The following is a 26,767-nucleotide window of genomic DNA, read 5'->3' on the forward strand; positions in this document are numbered from 1 at the left end:
ATTGCTTTGGATGCTAAATAATATGCAGAGGAAACTGCATTAAATGGCAGGGAAGAGAAATGTGACTTTGTCATTAAGTCTCTAAAGTACACTCCTGTTTTAGCCCCCTCCTCCCCCCGAGAATAATATGGCATTCAATTTTCCAATTACATAAATACATGAACACTGGATTACTAGAGGCAGATAATTGAATATTTTGACTATTCTACAAGGGACCCTTCATATTTGAAGTGGGAGATAAACAGGGCATACTACATCAGCCCGTGTATGCACAGGCTATAAAAATCTGAATTAGTTCCAGAGAATACAAAGATCTCCAAAACAGAGAGAGATCTTACCAGTGTTCTTTATATATAATAGTTAATTTATTCCACTGATATCAGGGTAACTTATACAACAGCAAAACCTGGATATTTTAGGCCATAGATTGTACTACTTGAAAGCTGTAAGGAAAGGCATTTGCAGTTGTAGCATTTCAAATCCGTCTCTTCTATAACTCTCTCTTCACAGGACATCAATCACAAGATGAGAGAAACTGTAAGCTATTTTCTAGTAACACACTGCCAATCGCAAGACAAATGTCAGATGTCACAAAATGAGAAGTAACCATTTTTCAACTTGTGAATGTCTTCAAATATATTACAATGAAAGTGTGAAAAAAATGACCCTTTCAGCTTCATTTGTTCTGACAGATGCCAGACCTTGGAGTTTGGCATTTTATCTTCATACTGCAATAATCTTTATGAAACTTAAACAAGGCTGAGGGCAGTGGCATTAGTCTACAATTGTCCTTTTATGTACAATACATAAAATTTCAAACAGTCTAACCACTGAACTAAAAAAGATCATCTACTACTACTATTATTGGTATTACAGAAAAAGATAAGAGAAGAAGAGATGCCCACGTCCGATATTAACACACAGAATCACAGAATGGTTTGGGCTGGAAGGGACCTTAAAGCCCATCCAGTCCAACGCCCCTGCCATGGGCAGGGACACCTTCCACTAGCCCAGGTTGCTCAAAACCCCGTCCAACCTGGCCTTGAGCCCTTCCCAGGCAGAGTAGGGGACATGCTAGGTGTTAGTTTCTTGTGGGCTCAGCTTGACTTCTGCATTGTATTGCCATGCTGCTGATTGCCACTTAGGAAGAATGCATGCTGCTTAAAACTAAAATCAGGAAAGGAACTCTAAACTTCTCCTGAAGTAAAAACTCACTCAATACCGTGTGTGCATTTAGTCCGTGACATTAAGTGGGTGGACTCCCTCTGCACTGACAGTGTGCTTCCAAGGTCACGTTTCTGATACACCAGCCACTGAACATTTTGACATCGAGCTCAGGTAATTTTCTCCAACTCAAAGCTAAATGCCCAGACGCTGTGCCATCTTACAGCTTTGCGATTTTTGACAGGATGAAGAACACTAGAACATAAGCAGACTCATTAGCATTAAAGAATAGAACAAAGGAGGAAAAAAATCAAACTCAGATGTAGACATACATTATTGTAATAAAATATGACACCAAAAAGAATCTGACTGAACAGCCCTGAAGTTCCAAATTACTCCTGTTCTTTCAGCCTGTCTCATGTTCTGCTTAGCCCCTCCCCAAAAAGAGTCTGATTATGGAAGTCACGGTTCATTTCTTGAAAAATAGGACTACTCTGTACAACTCAGCATTCTTGTCAAAATAACCTCTTAAATAATACAGATCTAATTTGTACAGTTATACTGTTATTTAAGGGAAAAAAATAAGAATATGTGCAAATACAAAAAAAAAAAAAATCTGCTCTTGATGTTACTGTGGGTCCAAATAGGGTAACAAACATGCAAAAGGCAAAAAATAAGCAAACCTAGAATACAATCAGTTTAGTCTAAAGTTTCACTGGAATTTAAATGAACTCTGAGGCCTTTACACTGTAAAGCTTTTTGCAGAAGCAGTGCATAGTACCTGAAGACAAAACCACCACTTGATTCACCAAATTTGACTTAATGAAGTAAATTTTTTCCGTGAATAAGTGTGAGCTTATTGGTTCTGTGGAAGCAAAAGGATAAACATCTTTAGTTTTTCTTTAAAAAATTAACAGTGCTTGTCATGGCAAAGACATGTACAAAGAAGTAGAAGCCAAAATATGATTTCAGTGTTTTAAGACTGACTTTAAAAAATAAGTACATAGACAATGACCAATCTGTATTGATTCCAACATGTACAGTCCAAGCCACTGAAAGAAGAGGGTCAAAGCCTGAAGTCTGACCACAAACATAATTCCAGGTTTCAGTTCTCCACAGTCCACAATGGGTATTTGAGACTGCAGCTCCATACTTGGTTTCCATGATACGTCCAGTGCATAGAAAGCAATGTAATTCCTTTGAGATGAGCGTGCCCCTCCAGCAGTACAGCCGATCCCATCATGCTGGCTATCTTCCTGCTGTATTTTGGTCCTTTCTTCACATGCAGTTTTCTATACGCTCGGGATGAAAGCACAGTTTGTCACGTGAGGTGTACTGTAGGTCCAACAGAGAGGTAAATAAATAGCCATTGTCAGGATCGTTATTTGAGAATGGGAGCTGGCAGTATACTTCTTGAAGAGCATAATTAAAAAAAACTGAAATAAATAATTGTGACTACCAGATGCAGGAACTCAAGAGCCTGTCCTCCTGCAGTACACGTACATACCTGGGGATTAATTCTCAGTTCTGTCCTGGTGAATCAGCACCGTTAATAGCGATGATTTCTATAATCTGCAAATTTACTAGCTGTGGCAGTGCGATTCAGGAGGGGTGTATGTGCAGCTGGTGTAAGGTGAAGTCCATCCGCCTGACAAGGAACTACTGCACTTCGGCGCTCCACAATCCCACGGCCACAAACCAGCCTCTTTTCATCCAGGGCAGCCAGATGATACTCACAAAAATCGATCAGCGATGCCACTTGCTCATGAAGGGGGAGGGACTTGTATTTTTTCTGAGCCAGGCAAAAGAAAGCTTCAACAAAGGCTTGCAAACACATTCCTGAAAGGAAAAGGTGTTTATAGGAGATTCATAGCACAGTGTTCTCTAGCAAACTGCATTCTGTAAACATAATAATATCTCTCGGTTCTTTTGGCAGCCAAGGCCAAATGTGTGTGTGCTGGGTGCGGACACATACAATCGTGTTAGTTAACATCTTTTAATTTAAACAGCAGCCATCTAGAACGCTCACTAAGACATTGTCTGACCTTCAAAGACCAAAAGACAAGGTTTTATTTGTATGCAACACAGAGGAGCTCATTTAGTGTTTCGATACAGGTCATGCCCCGGCTAGGTTACAGACGGGCTGTTTCTGGGTTTGCAGACATCAGCCTGACCAGCAGCCTGGCATCCAGAGACAAACTGGTACAGCAACAACCGACTTTAAGATATTGTACAATTAAACTGATGTAATATCAGCCTTGATTTCTGCTGCCTCAAATATTAAATTGAAACCAAATCAGACACACAGTAACATACTGAACTTCAAGGAAAACAATCCACCTGGAGAGGAAAACAAGTTTATACCAGCACCTGAATTGGATTATTTAAACCTTGTATATTTAGAGACGGACCTAAACAAAAGTTCAAATGTAGAACTACTGAAACAGCATGGCATTTCAGTCTGTAGCACTATAAAGATAACGCCATTACCAAGTACCACCTTATCGCAGAAGTGAGTTTATCTGAAGTGTTACTTTCCTTCTGCAAACTGTAGTATGAATCCCCAGCCTTCCTTTTGAAGGTGAAGAGGTCATTTTTTCAGCCATACCCAGTAACTCTACGATAGCAGTTTTGTTTCAACTGAATGAAAAACAGTCAAAGTGTGTACGAAGGGAAAGTGGTGCAGTGCCAACAAATTTCTCTGCTGTTCTCTGCTATAATAAAACTCTGTTCTGCCCCTTCACAAACAAAAGTCCCCCGCAGAAGCCACATGCTGACGTACAGACTCCTCAGGTGGTGTTTGATCACATCTTACTAATAACGCATTACCACAGCCAATAGAAAGAGGGGCTGCATATTAACACTAATTGTTGTATTTAAAACCTTCAAGTAATACCTATTTTAATTCTTAATTAAGAAGCCAGACCACAATTGGGTTTGCAGAATGCCAGCAACAAGGAACAGTTATAGCTGCTTTGTGCTTTAACTGGCTCTCCCAGCTTGAACATACACTTAAGAAGATTATTTTAGGATGAGATATTGAAAGGTTTGGGTTTTTTAACTTAATTTGGCTTATTGATGCTGCAGGAAAGGCACCTTTTCAAAATATTACAATTACATTCTGAAGTATAATTTCTCTCAACTAAGGCTGCAGCTGGAGTCGCTTACGATCTTGGCTGTAAAGTAGCTTGCAAAGGAATTGTTGAGTTATCTGAAAGCAGCAGCTGCCAGCTCAGTAAATTATTTTATCAGTCACAGTGAGCTGCAGGCAGGGAAAGCACCTTTGGTAGCCTACACGCTTCCTCCCCCATAAGTGACACTCATGTGAAGCACTTAATGAAAAAAGTTAGAAGCTGGTGTTTTACAAGAACAGCAATAGTTCTGTACTGGTTACAGCTGGAAGTGGGCCAAATGTAAAGCCAACAGAAATGGTTGGGTATTTTGTGTTTTAACACCTAGAAAACATCTGGGTCATTGAGACTGTCAACAAATCTCTTAGTTTCTGAAAACCTGAAGATTCACTTGCATTTCTATTCTTTTTGCTAGTGAAATTGTATCAGCTAACCACATAAATGACTTATACGCACACCGAAATGTTAAATGCAAATATTCAAATTTTACATACCTGTGAAACTAAGGTGACATTAACCTACCTAAAGTAGTACGGGAGTTCACGCGGAATAAACCGTACTATCTCCTCTGCACTATACCTTCATTTTCTCCCTTCTCATTGTAGGTCTGGATTTATTCTTTCTATCAGCCACGTGAGTAGGCTATTTTACTTATTCTCCTTTTGCCTTATCTGACTTCATATACACAGACTCTAACAGGATATATAGGACACTTATGTTCAAGCAAGACGAAATAATACTTATCTATTTCATACAAATACAATCTTCATTAACATTTCTGAAGCACAAATATTCAAAAAAAGGTTATATACAAATAATTCTGTTGCTGTCATACCTGACCACACTCTCACAAATTATTATGTGTATCACTGTTTCTTGATGTTTATGCAGGAGGGAACTACAGATGTATTTTAGGCGGGTGGGGTAACAAATACAAAAGTCAGTCTCAAATTGGAGACTTGATTCTTCTGCTATTTTAGTATTTAAAAAAAAAAAAAAGACACAGGAGTATATACACTGATGTCCATGTTCAGCATTTCTGGGAAGATGCCAGCTAGCAGCTCTGTGACCAGCATGTCAGTTTATACCAGCAGCACTGAGGTGGATTTCTTTATCCCACACTGATTTAAATGGAATCTTTACAATCCTCCTTGATGGCCACAAGCAGTAGTGGCATAAAACCTTCCAGAATACTTCAGCTGCTGTTTCCCTACTATAAATGGCTCCAAAAATGTCATCAGGAACATATTTTTTGTTGTTGAGATGGAAATATTAGGACAATTGAAATTATTCAACATTTTACAAAAGCTATGGAAAAGTTGCCAAATTTATGGACTCAATTTCATACAGAAATGTAATATCCATTTTAGAAATTAAGTCATATATTAAATAGTGTATTTAGGCCATTAATACAACAGGAAGATAATCCCTGAGCTCTGCTATTTGATAGATTACTGTCTCAGATCTAAAAATGTGACCAAAGCAGATGGGGAGGTGATTCACTACTGAAGGCTAGGTTGGCTGTTTGACCTAGCTCCTGTATGAACAATTTACAGCAAGGGGTGCTTGTAGCAAAAAAGCACTGCTGCTCATCCTTAACAAGAGCCTGTTTAATAGCCGAGCACTGCGCAAGTCTGTGCAGAAACCTACCTACCGTCCTTCCCTCACCCAGGACAAAGACAATGAAAAGGAAAAAACGGAGTGTATTGTTGGGCAGGGTGGGGCTCTCTGGGAAAGGTAATACAGGTAGTTTTGTTTGTCCCCAGAGTAACTTTTTTGGGGAACACAAGTCAAAGTGAGAAGTTAAGCATATTTATTTTTAGCTCCCGCATAGCTTTCGGTTTGGTTAGGTTTTGCTAGACCATGTAAGCTCCTCCAATATGTACATACCTTCTTGCACTGTAACTAAGTGGAAGGTTCCACTGGGAATGGTTTTAAATGTTTCTCTGCAAACAGCAACAAGCCTTACAAATGCAAAATTGCAAGCATAAAAAGGGGTGTGCAGAAGACTTGTTCCAATAAATAAATTGAAAACTAAGAGTGATCTATTCTGCAGATAAAGGGAACCTGCCACAGAACTAAAAGGAAGAATTTGTTGTACATAAACATGCCTCAGATGTACGTGCCTTGTGCCCATTTTTTTAATTGGAAGTTTGAGATATGCTTGAGCTGCCATAATTGCAAGAAACTCCAGTTTCTGTAGTCTTTGAATACAAAATAGTGTTACCTGATTCTTTGTGGTCAATTCCCGTGCTGTTCCACCTTCTTGTGATATCAATATATAAGATATCTACAGAAGCCATTGAAAAATTGCTGTTACTCAGTTTGCAGTTTCTGTTAAAAATAGACAAAAATAAAGAAGAAATTTTGATTACATCCAAGCTTCCAAATTAGGAAAAATTCTGCAAGGGCAACTGAGAGAACACTGGAAGAAAAATTTACCCGTGTCATATGTACACACCCACTATAACACCCTTAGTCTAATGAAACACACACAGCAGACAAACCAGTGTTCATTAAGTTTACGTATCTGAAATGGTACAGGCCCTGAATTTGTCACGTGCAGAACACCTCTTTCAGGTACCTGGTCCTGCTGCCTGTCCAGATCACAGAGGCACCACCTCTGCCAGAAGTGGCTCTGGGCAGGAGGCGCAGCCCGCTGAGAGGCATGCACCTGAATCCAGCCTGCACGGGCAAGCTCACAGCAGCCTCTAGGCACAAAAAGGCAGCAGGTCAGATTAGAGATTAACTGGTTTATTTTGGTTTTGCAACAAAGCAGGAAAAAAAAAAGAAAGAAAACTCTGAATATTTCAATTAAAAATATAACTTGATCGTTGCACAGCTTTCTCCCAGGCTATCGCTAGTAGCTCTTTCTGAAGCCGTAACAGAATGGAATTAATTGGTACATTGCAAAACCCAGCACGAATCTGCACAGACTATCGACACGAGACAGAGTCTGCACAGAGAAATACTCTTATTTACTGACTGATCCTGTTTGAAAAGGGTTGGAGGAAAGTTTTCAGGCACAAAATTACTTCTTCATGTCTGAACAACTGAGCAGATTTACCCTGTGCGTTACTGAACGCTGCACAGAGAACAGCAGCTCTCGGGACACATCTCAGGCATTTGGTGAAAGCACACGTAGGAGACCTGACACTTGTGTGGTCCAGGCCTGCCGTGTAGTGTTGATCAGTGTATAAGAATTAGCCATCTGTCCAGGATTTCCAGATGTCTGGCAGCCTGGCTGGAACCAGTGCATATGCCAAAGAGCTGGCCAAAATTTCTAGCCAGAAAAGAAAAAAAACCCCAAGCAAACACCCCCCCCCCCCCCCCCCCCCCCCAAAAAAAAAAAATCCTGGATAATTTAGAAGACTCTTACTTTTTAGTAGCCTAAGCAGAGCTCCCTTAAAACAGAGTTAAGGTCTGGCCTAGATAGTCCCAAGAAAATCTAAGGCAGCATCCAAGCAAGGACTAGAGCCACATCTGGTGTTCTCCTTTTAGTTATTTTTTAGAATGAAGAAATTATTGAAAGGAAACAGATTTTGATTAGCTAAAATTTGAGTGGATAGTCTCTGCAACCACTTGCCGGCATGCACACGCACACACACGCAAAGTCACACTTATGTAGTGTTTTGTTCTTGAAAAATGATACAGCACACACCTTAGAAACATGACCTTATTTCTGAAACGGGTAGTAATGGCAGCATTTCAGAAAAGGGCCATATAGTTGGTATAGATGCTCTGGGAAAAAATAAACAAAATATTTGCCAATATTAAAAGGTTTAATTTAACACGCATTAGGAAACTGCAAACACTATTTCATTGAGATATGGCATTTTATTTTAATATTCTTAAAAGAAAATGTTGGCATTTATTCCATGCTCCTCTGACAAGTGCCAAATTAAGGCTGGACTAAACAATAGAAAACACAGAACTGGAAACAATCCTACGAGTCTGTGGATAGAGCAGATGCCTTCAGTCATTTTCTATATATCATAATTTGTATAAATCAAATTGTTTATATTCATTCCTGAATGCTAAATGCATCTGCATAGAAACAGGATCCGTATTTTAAGAGTACATCTGCTGCTGATGCTTATTTTGTTTGTCATTGTCAATGAAAGACAGAAAATGAGATATTTGTACCATGACTAGAACAGATATATCCATAAAAAACAATGAAAAAACATCTCACAAATAAAAAGTATGTGAAAAAAGTAAATTGAGTTCCTTGCCTTTGCAAGTTGCAATTTCACAATGCAAATCCTTAGTGACAATGCATCAGCAACAGGCATTTGGAAATCCTTTCCTGTGGCCCCGGGGCAGATGGCTGTGCCCCCACAGCCAACAGAATCGCATCAAGTGAGCCATTTTCGGTTGTCACCTTCTCACAGTGGTATTCCTACAATTTACTAGGAACATGACACGTTGACTAAGACCACAAATAGTATCTCCCGAAGTATCACTGATCTGCTGTAGAATAAAGACCCAGGTTCCTACTGGACACGGTTTCATAGGTCAGGCATTCTGGAAGCTTGGAATGATAAAAATATATCTATTTTATTAACAAATATGCAATGGTTCAATGGAATTTATGGGGAAAAGTTTCTTTAGAAGGCATTAATAAACCTAGAAGCTAAAAGCGTACAAATGTTAGGGCCTGTTTTTATTCAACAAAACTCAAGCACAGGGACAGCAGTGCTACCCCAGAGGATCAGGAGTTTCTAACACCTTGACTACGCTTTAAGCAGTTCCTAAAGAAACCTTCACCTTACTAACCTTATAAATGTTCGGAAACCTGTTGGCCCCAGCTTTGTCGTCCCTTTTACACCAAGAAATCGGATAAACAGTGCAGCCACTCTGTCCACAAGTCGCAGATAGTTAAACTGCTTCGCGTACTTGGGAAACACTTGCTTGAGACACAGGGAGGGGAGCCCAGCCTCTGGACTTCTGCTGGCCTCGTACTCCGGTCTGTCTGCCCGTCCGGCGTCCAACAGCTCTTCACTTGCTTCTGACACATGCTCCAATGTCTGACACCTGCAGCATATAAAATAATTGTATCTTACGTTAACCTTATTCTTACAAGATTCAATATGGTGTCTTTCTGGATTTTTTTTTTTAATTATAAAACATTATTTTATGAGGTTTTTACAATAATGAAAAATCAAGAACAAATACTGAGGTTCCCTAAAGCAGAAATCGTGTTATAGGAGCATTTAAAAGGGTAACGAACAGACTGTTTTCTGATGCTGTGTGTATTCACTGTGATGCTGCAGAATATCCATATTCCTTTCAAAAGGTCTTTACAACCTCACAAAAGGTAACAGGGTAACTTCTTCCACACAGACGAGGAAACACCAGATAGTAACTGCACGTTGGTGTTATCAGCATCAAACTAATATAGGTATGTAGAAAAAAGACAAATTCCATGAAATTTCATGGAATATTTCATGGGAAACACTTAGAGATTGTAATAAACTAATGCTATTTAAACTTATTTTCCAGTAATGATTAGAAGCTTTTACCTTCCCTGACATGTAAGGTATGAAAAGTACAGTAAGATACAGTTGCAAAGAAGAAATTCTAACCATTCATTCAGAAGGAATACGGTTCACATAAATGCATACTGGCACTACGCAGAAGAAAATTTCTGGGCAATCCCATTATTTTTTCTTCAAATCCTCCGTGCATCCTGTCAAAATACATTATTTCATCTTCATTGTCACTGCCAAATTCCCTGAACAAAGCTGATCGAGATAATGATGTTCCAAAATAAAAATTACATGTTTATTCAGCATGACATATTTTTACTTTTTTTCTGCGTTTGACACCTCTAGATAAAATTAAAGATTGCTATCCTCATAAGTTCAGGAAGTCTGATAGCTGATGGTAATTATTTGGCACCCACTAAGCATATGCAGGTTTTCATTTTCTTTCCAGTCATTTTTCTAAGTACCTATCATCAAGAATAAGTATAATTCACACTAGGTACTAAAAAAATTAGTGCTTTTACTACCTTGATCTTTGTGCTCCCAAGCAGATTTAGTGTCCTTCAGAAAGTTCTGTTCCAGCAGAGGATAACAATCAACATAGCTATTATCCACCCACAGCACTGTAAAAGTTATTAAGTCAAATCTACAGTAAATCTGTACCTTCCAACTTCGATTGCAAAAGGCAGATTTCCTTAGCCCTCATACAAGCATCCTGTAGTCAGTCATCCATAACAAATATCCCCATGGGATTTGTAGACTCTCTTTTCTACTAATTTTCCCTGAAAGACATTAATCCATTGCCACATTGTGTCCCCTTTTAGTACAGAATACTTCAAAGTTATACTTTTAATGTCTGGTGAGAGGTATATTGAAAATAAATGCATGGCAACTGTAAAACAAATGGTCCCTACAGAAAAAAAAAAAGAATTGCAAAACCAAGTTTTAATTACTATGAACTATATTGCGATATCTAATTTCTAAAAGACATTTTTGGGGCCAGGTTTCCAACCCTGCTTGAATCTGTGCTCTGAATTCATTCACACCTCCAGATGTTGCCTTCAACTGGCAGCAGCTCACATCCACTGCAGCACCTGCCCGCACTGTACCCACAGATGTGACTGCTCAATGCAGAACCAAGGCTGGAAACTTCTCCGGGCACCAAATGCCAGCTCCAAGTTCATTCAGATGAACTTTGAATGTCAGCAGCCACTGCAACAGTTCTGTGTAAAAAGCATCGTGTTCAGCTTCTTTTGGTGTTTAAGTACTCATAACTGCCATTGCTGCTCGGATGGGACTGTCACACTGTCATTCACAAAGCATCTGTTCTTCTAAGACTATTGTTACAAAATTTTAAAGTAATGGTACTTCTTTTGTAGCCACACTTACATTCACGGATGTTGAACATCTATAAATGTGATCACTTCTGAGATAAGAGACTAAAAAGTATTTTAAAAATAAATACAAATCTTAGGTAGTGTTTTGATAACGTTCCTCTTCGCTGCAGATAGCAAAGTAGAAGAATAACGGTATTCTTGTCATTAGTTAAGTAAAGTTTAATATATCGTTTGTTTTGTTCTTTCTCGTGTAAGATTGGATGGTGGTTTCACCGCCATCGAGTACCCTCTGGCTGCCAAGAGCAAGACTACGTACAGCCAAGAAACAATAAGCATGCAGACTTCTATTTTTAATCTTAAAAGGTTTGTTCATGGATTTAAAAATTCAAATGTTCAGCCAGTTGAACTAGACCTTGACGAAATCTGAAACCTTGTACCCAGTAGGAGAGAAGGTTGTGTTGTTTGTAACATAACTCTCATCTTAATGACGCCTGGAAGCCCCGAACCCCTTCTTATTCTAAACTCAAGAGTGGTTTTGATTGTACATTATTCATTCATCATGACTGTTTTCAGTTAAAAAAAATATAAAGCTTTACTTTAAAAGACGCAAGCAGAGCTGAGGAAATGTCATTAGATTTCTTTTTTTTTTTTTTTTTTTTACAGAAAATGCTGAAGAGACTGTTAAAGGGATCAGCTTCAGAGCAGTTAATTATAGCCCCGGCGCTCTTTGGTGCCCGGGCACAGGAGGGAGGCTGGAGGGAGGCTGGTCTGCTCTCCACCCCCTCTACCTTACAGAGATGGAGGTTTGACTTGTGGAACAACGTCTCAGCACAGTCTCCATCTGCAAATCTGTACTTCCTTCACAAATCCGTACCTCTTTCCTGCTAAGTAACAGTCCCTGGAACTTCTGAGGAAGTACAGTAGTTTAGAAGAGGTTTTTTTCAGCCTTTCATTCTTTAACCCCCATCCTCAAAAGAAATGTGAAATGGTCATGAAGAGAACAGCCAAACCATAATGGTAAACAAATACTCTGGACTCATCAGTGGTGGGAGCCACAGAAGACTGTCTGCCTGACTGAGGAGGAACGGACACAGTCAAATTATTAAACAGGACTACGTTTGGTTTGTATTAGGGTCATAGAAAATTGTGTTTGTAGGAAAAAAACCTGTATCATGTCAAAGAAAAAATACTGTTGAATATAATAAAGCAGAGGCTCTAAATTACCACCTAGAATTTCCTTCTTCCCCTCCTTTCTTTGGAGAAAAGCCTACAGCTGCCTTTGAGGTCACAGATAAAAACTCAAAACCAGCTTCCCATTTCAAACTTTTACTGAAACAGTTCTAAAAACCATATTTCATATTAGAAACTTTTGGTTTTTAAATAAAACCAGCTTTTTTGTATGCTATTGTGTGTCTTATTCCTTTCAGCTTAAATATTTTATAGACTTTCCTAATGTATAAAACAAGAAAACTTAATTCTAATCTTTATTGCCAAATCCTGTACTTCCATTAAGTAAAAAAACAGAATATACTTTTTAATCTGCTTTCACAGGTTATTGCTTTTATAAATTTTAACAATTTGTTTTCATTCTTTTGCTTTCCCCCAACATTTTCTCACGTTTCCTTTGCTAATGCAGTAGAATTTAATTAATTTGATCATCTAATTTGAATTAAAGTTATAATTTGTGCTTTTAATGAAAACACAACCTTCTGGAGCAAACCTAAACAAGAGCTTCTCCATATTTGTAAAACTGAATTCATACACAGACTTTTCTATTCTGCACGCTCACCTTAACTGCAAGCATTTACACTAACTGTATTCCGAGTATAATTCTCCACTGCTACCACAGACAGTACTTCAATAAAAGTTTATTTCCTGTAGATCTATTCAACACACTTGCGTGCACCCAATCTCAATGTGGTCTCAACACAACTAATTAAGAAAAACTGCCTAGCTAGGTATATTACAGCCAGACTCAAGTGTCGATAAAAAAAGAATTTTACTGTGATCTGCACATTTTTGCAAGGAAACAGTGCACAAAGTATTTTTTGCCCTAGCACTAGATAAATCACACTCGCTTGCAATGCACCGTGACATTTTCTTCTGTGTTCCGCTGCCATCTGCCATCGCCACACCATAAGGGTGAGCCGGATGACATAACTCCCCAAGGGTCATGCAGTCAAAGACCGGTATAAGCACTGGCAGTACAGCTACAAAAAGCAGAAATACAGCTCCAAGTCCAGCAACAATGAAAATGTAAGGAGGATTTTCACATTTCTACCATTAACTCATCCGTCAACTGGAAAATACAGAAGTACATGTTTTTGTGATGTTACCTGTCAGACTCGAAGTGTTGCTGAAAACTCCTGTGCATATTTACAAGCCAGTTCTTTCTCACTCCAGAAAGTGACTTCCAAGAAACATTTTATATACTGTGTCGTTCAGGACTTGACCTTGGGAGTCTGGGCACGACACACAGGGTTGCCATGCTTGGCCCTAGTCTCCCTGAAAACCCTGTAAAATGTCTGCGGACAAGTGCTGCAGTGGAGTTGCGGGGAAGGGATCAGAAACTCCAAACTGCTGAAACAAATCTCCAGAAAGAGAATCTTGCGCAGGTTCCCTCCATTAGCTCCTTTCTCACGGGATTTCCAACAGGCAAGGGGAGGAGAAGAAAGCTGAGCCCCACACTTTAAAGCTGCTCCTTAGAATTAATTGTTTTGACTGACACAGCTGAGTCAGGCTAAATGAATGAAAGGTCAAATATAAGGTAATGCTTCTGTTGCCATACAGAATAAAAGCAAAGCTTAATTTACATACTAATGTCTGACCTCAATACATTAATTTCTCTAATTCTGCAGCTCATGACAGATCTCTCTTTAGAAGTGATCAGTTGTGGAAAAAATATTAACTGCATCTTTAAAAAAGAATTTCAATTTTAATAAAGCTTATGGAAATGACATCTAAGTCTACTTATATTTTATACATGATTACTAATTTATTAATGTTTCCTCCATCTATGTTTTATCCGTTTCATTTTGACAGGCCTTAATCTTTATGCAAATACAAGTTGCTAAGGGACAAACAAATTTGCAACTACTAATTAAAGGCTTCAAAATTCGAAGCATTTTGTGTACTTGTATAGAAAATTTAGCTGTCAAGTTCAGAGTAAAATTGGGTAAGAATTGCAATATTAATATTTCTAAGAATGCTCACTTGATATATTTAATATTTAGGGCATTGCTAGAAGTATAAATTAAGCAATTTTGGTATCAGCTGACAACTGCTTACCTAATAAAAGAAAATATTATGTTCTGGATTCTGAAGCTATAATTATTCCCTCAGCTGAGCCTCTATTCTCAAAGCAAGGACTATGTTAACATAGTTAAAAGCAGAGAATATTTTGCATGACAAATCTTTCTATCCACCCATTTATCACCACAGTATATGGACCTCCCAAGAAACAGATACATGTTTGTTACTGGAGTGTGTAGGCATGAAATACATTTGTGTGCTCATTCACAGAAATCAATCATTTAGGAAACAGTTAAGTCAAAGCCAGAACAGTGTCTCTGCATTATCAACCATTCATGAATTTTCTTTTATGAACTAATCCCATTACTTTTATTAACACACAGAGACTTCTAGCACTCAGTACGTGATAGCAAGAAGTTTCATAGTTTGACTGCATGTTGCTTGAATAATCAGCATCTTTTGTTTTGTACCGGCCACTTGTGAGTTTCGTTTGAAGAAACTGAATATTCATCTCCTCTTCACCCTCTGGCAAAGTAAAAAATGTCAATAGCACTAGCATTTCCTCCTTTCAAAAGAATAATAAAGTTGCACAAAGATAAAAGTATTAAAAGAATATTAAACCTCACAGAGCAAGAGAATTTTGAAGCCATGTTAGAAACATTACTGCTCTTACATATAGTTTATTCAACATTTCGAGAATGCTTTGAGGCAGTCAAAGCAACCACAGCAAAGAGTCCATATTTCAAAGAGCAGAATCAATCACATTAAAAATCAGGATTGATAATCACCATGTTGTTGGCAGACAACTAACTTCACATCATACAAAATACATTTTGAAAATCCAGCAGCTGTTCTGTCTCCTGGAAGCAGAAAGTGCTGAAAGCAGTTAGAATTTCCATCTCTCGCTAAGAAATAATAATCCATATCTCAAAGAAATAAAGCAGTTAAATCACCTCACTTAGATTTTAACCTTATCGTGAGCATGACCATGTCTAACTTTGCCTGCACCTTCAAGGCCTAACACTGCATTCACTCTGGAAGGCTGAAAGAAATGGGGCACGCTAAGTTTGTTTCTGAAGAGGTGGCAAACACATTTTAGGTGAATCCAAGGATGAATTAAAAGTGTACTCCATAGCCTTGCTATTTGCTTAAAAACAACAAAATAATTTATCCGATTCTTGAAGAAGTTAAATTGAAGCCCCTGCAGTCTGTCATCAACAATCACAGTAGCTCTCACACACAGCATCTGCTAGTTGCAGGCTTTCCATTTTCTGTCCCATGAGTGTTATTTGTTTACCACGTATCATACTCGAAGCTCCACAGACATCAATCCCCTTTCTGAGAAGGATGGTTCGCTGCCTCTTCAGATTGGGTAGATTTATTATAAAAACAAAACACTTCTCATTAAAGATTAAATAGCTCTTGAAAGAAAACAGAAGACTCTGAAAGTTTGCCACCTTAACACATTGTTAATGCATCTTTCCAAGGTGTAGAAACTTAGTGTGGATCCTGACTTGCTCCACACCAAGGGCACAAAGTGGTGGGTGAGAATGTTACTGACATTTTTATATCATATGCTGAGAAGACTCCACTTCAAACTCAAAACCTAAGACAAACTAATGTGCTGTCTTACACATACGGTCTAGGAAGAAATGCAGTTTGTATTGGGAAACATGTCGTGATAGCCACACAAGCAATGATATCCTTTCTGCAGTTATCAACAAGTATTATTCAAGGATTAATGCCTCCCTTTCAAAGGAGTTGTACAGAGTCTTTCCTGGCTGCATTGTGCATCGATCAGCGGAATTTCTGAAACAGGGGACAATGCAGAGGCACACTGTGTTCAGCTTTCCACTTCAGCCTACAGAAATATGGTCATTTCTCTTCACTCCTTGATGATACCAATTCAAGATGCTGTTGTCTACTATTATATGGAGAATGATACAAAAATAATAGCTTCTAATATTCCATAATATAAATAAACTTTCAGACTCCATTTAAAAAATTAAAAAAAAAAAAAAATCACCACATGGGCAACAGCTAACACCACTGCAACCATCCATAAAATACCAGAGCATAAGGAACAAGAGAGATTTACATCCTTCCCTTGACAACAAGCCATGGAAGGATTTCAGATGACCCAGCCAGAGAAACCACTGGTTCAGAGAAACCTGAGAAGCCCAAAAGTCGAGTCACTCAGTTATTTGAAGAATTCTCCATAATTCAGAATGGATCTTATCTGCCCTGATTAATAAGTGAGGATTTGTTCCACTATCCTTTAAAAAAATTATTCTCCCACACAATTTAGGTGCTTGTGATCTTAGTATCTTCCAGATCAGAAAGGGCTTAATTTTAGGGTGTTTTAGAAAGAAACATGTATGAAAAGAAGTGTTTAGGTTTTCAACAAGCCTATTACACAGATCAGAAGTCAGAAAGGCTGCGTTAATTCCCCTGTATTTTAAACTAAAGCTCAATCCAATAAACGATTTCAAACCTGATATCCAACACTGTAAGTGTTCACCAGTGATGCTGTGATTAAATCTAGTTTCATTAAACTCCTACCTTACTAGGTGATGACAGAATCAGTACAGCAGCACACCAGAGAGAAGAGACATGCTTTAGAGATACAAAGCAGATACTGCACACCTGGGATAAGCATCCAACTGGATGTAATAGTTGCACTTGAGCTCTGTTTTTATTTCTATAGCACTCCCTAATACATAGTTTAAATCATTAAAGTGAGGAAATGCACTTAGGGAGTCTCAGGCGTAACGTGCTGGAAAAAAAAAATCGTTATTTCCTAATTATTAATTAAGATTCTTTATTTCCAACTTTCTCTTTTTAAGAATAATGGTAATTATCAGTCTGCACTAGCTGAGGATTTATTACTATTAATGTAACAGAAGCAGAGAATGCTTATGCTATTACCTGCCATCTATCTAAGTGCTGCAGAAAATATGGCATTACTATAATGAAATAATGGATAAGCAATGCAAAACGTGCATCGAAAGACTTTGTTCCATTGTAGCAAAAAATTATTATGGAACAAAGATCATTAAATATGGTCCCCAATACTTTATTTTTTTGTGGAAGTAGCTTTTATTATTCCTAGTAGATTTATTTGTGTTCACTATTTGCTTTTAAGGTACTTATGTGCCTCATTATTTCTCCAGAGTTTCCTTTGTTTCTTTAGAAAAGTGTGCCTTAAAAAAAAGTAATACGTGATACTGCAAAGGCAAACTGGTTGTAAAGCCTGATAATATACTGAAGCCAACATTAATTAGACCACCAAGTGTCCTACAGTAGAACAGAAAAAAACCTAAACCCCATGGTATTTCTTCCCGTGTGGAAATTATTCTTAGAAAGCAGTCATGATTATGCTAGGGTAGAAAAGGAGCTTTTCCCTGTCATCCAATGGAGTAGAAAGCAGCAGTGCAATTGCATTTTATCAGCAGTAATCCTCCTATTAATGCTGGTGAATTCTACATACACAAAATAACACTACTGCTGGTAAGTCATGTGGCTTTATGCTTTCATTTTGTGGCAACTGGGTGCTAGGCAGTTTTATTGCTTTCTAATTTTTTCAGAGACTAGAGACCAATTATTACTTAAAAATAAGCCAATCATGTCTCCTGCTAAAAGATGACTAGCAGCAGAAGTTAAATTATAGAGAACATCACTGCCCCCAATACATTAATTTGTGTCACTCTGTCACTGTAAAAATTTACAGAAGATATAATCTCTTTGAAGGGGGATCAAGTCATAGAAAATACGAGCCTAGTTTTAAATAGAATTTTAATTTTAATGAAAGCTTCAGGGAATGATGTTTATGCTGCTTATCTTTCATACCTGGTGATTAAGTTAATTTATACTTAATGGAAGAGGATATTTCTAATCCCCAGACAGGCTCAACATCTGTCTGTGACTATGTTTTTGGAAGCCTTAAGCTGCTTGTGATTGATGTAATAAAACCAGGATCCTACAGAACTGACACCTGAAGGATATCTGTAAGAGGGAAAATGTTATTTTTCTGCTCAATGCCTGTGCTTAAGTCAAGCCAAAATCCCAAGCACTTAATTTTGCTGTCCCTTAAAAACTCACTTTGCGCTCCCTCGCCATTATTATGTGAGTATAAACAGGGGAATAAGCAAACAGTTCTCAGATATGGTTATGATCTAATATTCATACTCATTATGTGCAGTATCTGAGAACACATAACTTTCTGATGGCCTGAAGCTGATGAGAATAATAAAGCTCCTGCAAAAAAGTCAGAGAAATAATCTCCATTCTTCCTTCATTTCTCATTCCACGTCTATTTAAGACCAAATGCTAGCAAAATAAATGCTTGCACTTACCCTATAGTTACAACAGAAAAAAAAGTCTTGAAAAGTAAACATCTTGCCAGGAAAAAATATCAATTTCCACTTTGTCCCAACAAATCAAAGTATTCGTGTAGAAGGAAAAGGAAACAAACAAACAAAAAAAAATGGTACTTCCAGCTGTCATGTATATCCATGTTATTTTAAAGAGATGTTCTTCCAGAGAGGAAAGCAGCTCCCAGAGATTATTACAAAGCAGTCCCTCAGTACTATCACACACTGGAAAAATCTACAGAAGTTGAAAGCAACACAGAATGGAAGGAGGAAGACCTAGAAGTTGAAAAGAAGTTAAGCAGCAAAAGAAAAAAAAAAAAAAAACAACCAAAACTGCAGCTTTGAGTGCTTCATCTAAAACTGTTTCTGAAAAGGGGTAAGAGAGTGCCCACAGCTGCCCAAGTAACTCTCCCTGGAACAACCAGCATTTACATCTTACCCGGTAATGCTGGGAACATGTTAAAGGACTGCAGTAATATTTAAACTCCAATACTGTACTGAGTGTCTTGTAAGAATGTCTGACATGCATTGCTGTAATTTCCTCAGGCCTAAAACCCCCTTGTTATATTAAAAACACCCTCAAATATCTTATTATCCATATATCTTTATATTAACTTGTTATATAAATTATAGATTCTTCTCTCCAGTAAAGTAGTGGAACACTTAAAATATTAGCAGTACAAGCTGGACCCATTTTGTGGCTCTGTTCTCTGACATCCTTGTTCCACAGCCGTTGACTGGGCCCATCCTGGCACAACGCCGGCCCCGACGACTGGGAAAAGGCAGCACAGAGCACTGCTCACTTAAGGCAGGGCTCCAGAGCTACAGCCGGGAACACACAGGTAACGGGGCACACACCACCCGACGGGCAAAGCACGGAACAGGGAATGCACTTCCACGTGTCCCAGGGAAGCACAGTGAAGTTTGCTCTCACAAATGAAGAACCTGCATTTAAACTCTGGTACCTTCTAGCCACTGAATTACTCTAAGAAACAATTTCCATTTAAGTGTCCACGTGTAAAAGTCCAGTTAACAGGAAATTCTTACATTTCCCTATTCTATCAGGTTTTATCAGGGAATCTATCTTATTCACATCTCCCTGTCTTCTACTCCTGTGGTCCATTAGGTTCATTTTGCTTCTCCCTCCTCTACAGATTGTCACACAATTTATATTTTACAGGACATACTTGTTCAGAAACTACCAAGTCTCTAATCCCTCTGTTTTTGGTATTTTCTTTGGAAGGAAAAAGCCCCTACATCACATTTTGATATCCTACTTCAGAGGTTATTTGGGTAAATAAAAACCTAGCTATTCTTCATTTTATTTTAAAGGATGAAAAGGAATTAAGATCTCAGCAACTTCAGTTGAAAAAAGATTAATGACTGCATGCAAAAATCAGCAAAATTAAATTTGCAATAAGAAACAGGATCCTATTTCCCTCCAAGTATCTTAACAGGTCTACTCAAAACCTTTTAAAAGCAGGAGAGCTTTTTCAAAACAAAGAACTCTTCAGACTGAAAACCTCAAACAGCATTGTCTCATTACTAATATTTAGAAACATCTAAAAATCATGCTGAAAAAAATTGCTTCCATTAAAATTCCAATTTTAATTACTTTTTCAGTGCTCCCCCCGAATCACGCATCCCAGCCTGTGAAACCTGCCAGCTGAGACACACTTTGCAGCCAATGGAAAGTACTATCAGTTACTTCAGTCCATAAAAAAGGGATGGAGTGTATTTTGTTCAGACTAACAGTACCAAAATTGGGCTTTCATGTTACAGTACAGTGAATTAATGGTTTGCATCAAATTAAAATACATAAATGAATCGTGTTATTTCTTATAACGACATGGGGTAATTAGATCATTTGCTCTATAATTCACAGCTGCACCAGACTGACAACTATTTGTTATCCGTTCTCCCATTCTTAACTGTGACATCTAAATACACTGCAAATAAATAATTCTTAGAAGGCATGTGCATGTAAGAACTTTCCACTAGTAGTCAGGGATATAATCCATGCCTATGCATTCATTTATTCCACTTTACTGTTACTTTAATAAAACACTTACGTGGCCCAGGAGCCCTACTCCACAGAAATTATTCATTTCTTTTATTAGTAAGGTGATGTACTTTAGTATGCCCTTGGCTGATCGATTTGTTATAACATCATCTAGGTTCCATGAAATCTTGTTTTTTTAAATCAATTTGTTCGTGGGCTGTGCCGTTCCTAAGAGAACATGAAGTCCATACTGCAACACAGCAGTCACACGAAGATGTAACTGGAAACCAAGGATCACTCCACAGATTTCATGCAATCAAAACTATCACAGCTGTCACAGTTTTAGGTACACATCACATACAGACTGTAAAGACGGCAAGGACACAGGTACAAAAGAAGACATTTTATAGCTTGTACAAAAATACACATAGGCATGCTGTATATACAGACATATACACACAAACACATACTATATACACTACAATTTATCTTTATAGTAAATAGTTGTACACTTACTTTATGAAAACTACCTGGTGAGAAGTAATTTAGTATCAGAAAGATTACAGAGAATTAGAAGTTATTGGATTTTACATTATAGACCAACTGGAAAAATTAATTTAAAAGCAGAATTGATTCTGTGCAGCACAAACATAGATTCAAGAAGGTAAAAGGGAAAAAATGTCAAATTAAATAAAGGTATATCTTAATTTTAGACAAGGCAATTAAGCTAACATTCTGAAAATCAAATTTTATTCAAGAAGTATTTAACTGCAGGTTAATAATGGAAGTTTTGTCATATACAAAAGCCATGAAAAAGCTATATACTGAAGAGTGCAGCTGAAACACTACTCCTGCAGTAAGTTAAGATACCACCCAAAAACTAGATTACGTTAGCAAACTACGGGGTAAGGAGAGGTGAAGATTATTTTGCTGATAGCAGAAACTCAGCTCAGATGATTAGCATTTTGACGTGTCAGGAAAAAAACAATTTGCACTCAAGCCTAACTACTAATCACCTTCCCTGTATGAACATGCAAATTCAGTGAACCCTCCTGGACAGACAAGGCATGCAGATGTTGCCTCTGCCCCATACTTGAAGACAGAGAGGAAAAGAAGTATTTTTAACTTCAAAATATAACAGCTTTCTTGTATTGAAAACTAGAGAGGACATTATAGCAAATCAAGAAAGAATCACAGAATGATTTGGGTTGGAAGGGACTTTAAAGCCCATCCAGTCCTACCCCCCTGCCCCAGGCAGGGACACCTTCCACTAGCCCAGGTTGCCCAAAGCCCCATGGAACCTGGCCTTGAACCCTTCCAGGGAGGGGGCAGCCACAGCTTCTCTGGGCAACCTGTGCCAGGGCCTCACCACCCTCACAGGGAAGAATTTCTTCCTTAGATCTCATCTAAATCTGCCCTTTCAGTTTAAAGCTGTCACCCCTTGTCCTATCCCTCCATACACACACACACACATTCCCACCCACCCACCCCCCCACCGCGATAGAGTCCCTCCCCTCTTTCCTGTAGCCCCTTTCAGTCCTAGGAGGCCGCTCTAAGGTCTCCCCGGAGCCTTCTCTTCTCCATCTGAATCCCCCAACTCTCTCAGCCTGTCCTCACAGGGGAGGTGCTCCAGCCCCCGGAGCATCATCATGGCCTCCTCTGGCCCCACTCAAGCAGGTCCGTGTCCTTCTGACATTGGTGCCCCCAGAGCTGGACCCAGCACTGCAGGGGGGTCTCACGAGAGCGGAGCAGAGGGGGAGAATCCCCTCCCTCGCCCTGCTGCCCACACTGCTCTGGATGCAGCCCAGGACACATTTGGCTTTCTGGGCTGCCAGCGCACGTTACTGGCTCACAGTCAGTTTTCCATCCACTAACACCCCCAAGTCCTCTGCAGGGTGGCTCTCCATCCACTCCTCGCTCAGCCTGTGTTTGTGCTGGGGATTGCCCCGACCTGTGTTCAGGACCTTGCACTTGGCCTCACTGAACTCCATAAAGTTCACAGGGTCCCACCTCTCCAGCCTGTCCAGGTCCCTCTGGATGGCACATCCCTTCCCTCAGCATGTCGGCCACACCACACAGCTCGGTGTCATTGGTGAACTTGCTGAGGGTGCCTCAATCCCACTGTCCACGTCAGCAACAAAGATGTTAAACAGCGCTGGTCCCAAGCCCGACCCCTGAGGAGTGGCACTTGTCACTGCTCTCCACTCAGACATCAAGACACTGACTGCAACTCCTTGAGTGTGACCATCCAGCCAATTCCTTATCCACCAAGTGGTCCGCCCATCAAATCCATGTCTCTCCAATTTCAAGTCAAGGATGTCATGCAGAACAGTGTCAAAAGAAAGATGCAGTACTATCTCTTAAAAAGGTACTTTGAAAAAATAAAGCAGCTTCCTTAACAAAGGAAATAACTGCTCATTTTCCTCTTCTTCTTTGCACTAGACAGGCTGCGATTAATGCAGTCTAGCAGAGGAAGAGAGGAGATGGCATTTATAGAATGAGTACAGAAGACAGAGAATAAACTTACTTTCTTTCCCTATATGAGGAACAAATTAGATTTCAATTAAATCAATTTTATTAGCAGAAAGTTACTTCCTTGTGTGGAGTGTTGCTGAACAGTCTGTTTTCTGGTTAGACAGCATGCTAAGCCATGTTGTGCTCTGCCCTGGTACTCTCTTCAGTGGATTCACTAGGCACAAATACATGTGTTTAGCTTTTACTACATGACAGTTTTTCAATTTAAGAGTTAGTCCAGATTAACACTCTTTGACAATATGTATTGCAGTTTCAGAGCTGGATGGATGCCTAGATCACTGAGGCAGAGAAGCCCCAAACAACCTGAGCCAAGTAGTGAAAATTATTTGGAAATTAAGCCCTGTTCAACACAAAACCACTAACCCTTTTCAGGCTGAAGAGATGTCAGGCTTGAAGGCTACATATGAGAAGTCCTGAATGGTGGGAATAACATCTAAGAACATCAAGGACTTCTCTACCATTCATTTGTGCAAGCCAGTTTACTTCTGAGGTAAAAGGAAAAGGTGAATGGCCTCAACAACTACAGTAATTGACTCTCTCAAAGGTACGGAGAGCTAACTCCACAAACCACTTAAGTATGCACTTAAGTACTTGATGAATAAGGTCAAAATTGCTATTTGTTTTATATCCTAGCCAATGGAACCTAGGCAAATTTCTGACCATGTTTAATGTGAATTTTCACTGGTTTCACCTGAAGCTTGCCATCAGCAATGGCGGGATACAACATCCATATGCAACAAAGCTCCCAGGGATGCTTTGAAGTATTGCCAAGTTTATGTTTTAAAAAACCCAAAACAAAACAACACAAAAGAAGTTTACTTTGTTAGAATTCAGGAAAAGCAGGAGCACACACCAAAGGAGCTCCAACATCTATGCTGTCAGTTACAGATCGAGGCTCGAACAGCCGCCGAGCGCCGCGAAGCCTCGCTATCAGGGCTTTTATCACGGCTCAGTGAAGCCAACGGGACTCCTCTTGCCCCAGTCATTGCTGCTGGCTATGAGGGATGCAAAACACAGCGTGCCTTAAGCCAGTTCTGTTACCATTAAGACTCACAATCTCTATGCAATAACTGAATTCAACGATGTATTTAGACCCACTGCCTCCACATTCATTTTTATGCCATTTGGAAGGAGACTAAGCAGCCACTCCACTTGATGCCTGACCTCCCTTCTTTTTGAGCAAACCTTGAAGATTACAGCAACTTTTGTGGCTGCACTACAAAGACTAGAGGAAAGTGACATATTCTGATAAAACCTTCCTTTTTTCTGTATTTTATCACTAAAGTTTTCATTAAAGAATCATCATAAGAAGAAAAAAAGGCAAAAAGACTTCTTAACGATCAACTTAAAATGTAATACTGTGTGACTATCTAAGAGATGTAATTGCTATAGCATGTTTTGATACATTAGAATGTTTGGAAAGTTCAGATTTTATGGAAACACTCTTGACAGGTCACATTCCTCAGTTTATTTCCAATCCTTCCTCTATTGCTCACTAGAAATTTTAGAGAGCAAAAAGAAATAGAAGAGATGTCAATAAAAAATGTAATTAGATTAGCTGCATCTCAAAACATTGTGATTCAAGTCTAATTGGACAAACTAGTCTCCATTTGCAATTTGATAACATAAAACCAGACTTAGGTTCACACCGGAGCTAGGGGCACTGCAGCATGCCAATTACCGCACAAGCATACTACGGTTTTGGACCAATTAATTTCACAGTGCTGAAAATGAAACCTTTTAAAATTCTGCAACCCATATCAATTCTTGTCCATTAAATTTTTTAAATGAACTGGGCCTGTCATCAGCTTGCTTGCTTAGCATATTCTAAGCACTTCCAGCTGTCCCTCAATATGGGATCATTTCAAGAGATTCAAAATAAGACTGAATTTATTCTTTATGTGGAAGTTAAAATACAGTCTTTACATTCAAGGCGTTAGTGCTTAGAATACAATATATGAGCAAACACAGACCAACTTGCAAAACTGCACTATGAATAGCAGCACTTTTTGCAGTAGTGAAGGTTAAAATGGGAATCATTGTAAATTAATCTGTTGTCAAGCATGGGGTTATTTAGTGCTGTGTGCATTCCAATGATATTCCCTAAATTCTCCATTTTATTAGCAAAGGACTGTAAAAATGAGAAGATGAAAATAACAATCAAATAATGACATTGAGAAAACCCCTTTTAAAATCCTAAGAATGACCTAATAAACCCATGCAATGACTTTAAGCACCCTGTATGGGAGGATGTAAAAGATAAAGAGATCACTAATGACAATCAGGTTGGCAAAATGTGAAGAATGCTTTGCAAACCTTAGTAACCACCAGGGATATTTACTGAATTGTGTAGAATTTGACCTAGAGTCTTCCAGAGAAGAAAACTTGAGCTTTTCTGTAATATTTTTATGTAACAACAATACAAAAACTGACCTCATATACTACTAAGCATAGTTAACAGGGCATATCCTGAACACTATTAGTTTAGAAAGACTGGCAATGCATGGGAGAAGCAAGGCATCAGCCTCTTTTCACAGAATGAAAATGGTAGCAGAAGGAAAATGTTTTATCTAAAGGTCACCGAGTAAACTGGCTGAATCAGGAACAGAAATTGCATCTGTTATGTCCTAGTCCAGAGTTATTTTCACAAAACCAACTTTCCTGTAACGGTTTGACAGAGAAAAACATTGAAGCATATTACTGAATTCCTACTGTATCTATGCTAGGGATATGGTTTTAGCTATTTTTGAAGAAACGTTATTATTGCTCATGTATTTACACATTTTTAGCCCATTAAAACGTTTCAGATTATGTGTGAAATACAGCCACTTATCTGACCATCTATCAGCAGATTTTCTTTTCTTTTCTACATTAGGACTACTGCCACAGCACATTCAAATTATTTGGCACTGTTCTGCACTCAGTATTTTGTTTTCTATTGTTAGAGGAAAGTGCGACAAGAGTGTTTAACTACAAGTGGCTCTTAAAACCAATGTAGAACTATTCTGTGAGTCAAGCACTACCAGATCCTTCCTGTCCCTTCACGGAGGGATGTAGCTCGTCAAATTTCCAAAAGGGCCTGTCCTAACCAATAGGAGAAAGGTTAAAAGCTCTTAAGGATGAAGCAGATAAATAACTGAAAAATCAAGAACAGAGAGCAAAGATCAAGGCACCTATAAAGTTTGCTTCACAGAACTGAACAGAGTAGTTGAGGCCAGTTCTTGAGCAGGATGAGAAATAGCAGTAGAAATAAATACTCTCCAACTAAGCAAAGTTAACATTTCACTAATCTGAACTGAAGTAACACTGCCAAACATCACATTTAAAAGTCTCCTCACATGTCTAACTCATCAAAAGCCGCATGGGCTAATGTAACAGACAAGAATTGATACTGAAGTTGGCAGATTGCCTGATGAAGGAATAAACCAAAAAGCCCTCTAGGAAAGAGAAAGGGTCTAATTCAATGTGCTTTCAAAGGGCTTTG

The 26,767-nt window shown here is 38.8% G+C and overlaps 1 protein-coding gene across 6 annotated transcripts in view; it reads right to left on the minus strand.

Annotated features, from left to right (window-relative positions):
- Positions 1-774: 774 nt before the first annotated feature.
- The window catches only part of TTLL11 (tubulin tyrosine ligase like 11), a 51,479-nt gene continuing 25,486 nt past the window's right edge, over positions 775-26,767 (minus strand). For 5 of the 6 annotated variants that reach the window (XM_074891071.1, XM_074891069.1, XM_074891072.1 and 2 more), the window contains 3 exons: positions 9,075-9,332; positions 6,523-6,629; positions 775-3,003 (listed from right to left, as the gene is read on the minus strand). In XM_074891071.1, the coding sequence (XP_074747172.1) occupies positions 2,714-3,003; positions 6,523-6,629; positions 9,075-9,332 (655 nt within the window). In that variant the 3' untranslated portion in view covers positions 775-2,713. The remainder of the gene's footprint in view (positions 3,004-6,522; positions 6,630-9,074; positions 9,333-26,767) is intronic. The other variant, XM_074891070.1, reaches the window with a different exon arrangement.

The sequence above is a fragment of the Strix uralensis genome, chromosome 21 (assembly GCF_047716275.1).
Source record: "Strix uralensis isolate ZFMK-TIS-50842 chromosome 21, bStrUra1, whole genome shotgun sequence".
Classification (NCBI taxonomy): domain Eukaryota; kingdom Metazoa; phylum Chordata; class Aves; order Strigiformes; family Strigidae; genus Strix; species Strix uralensis.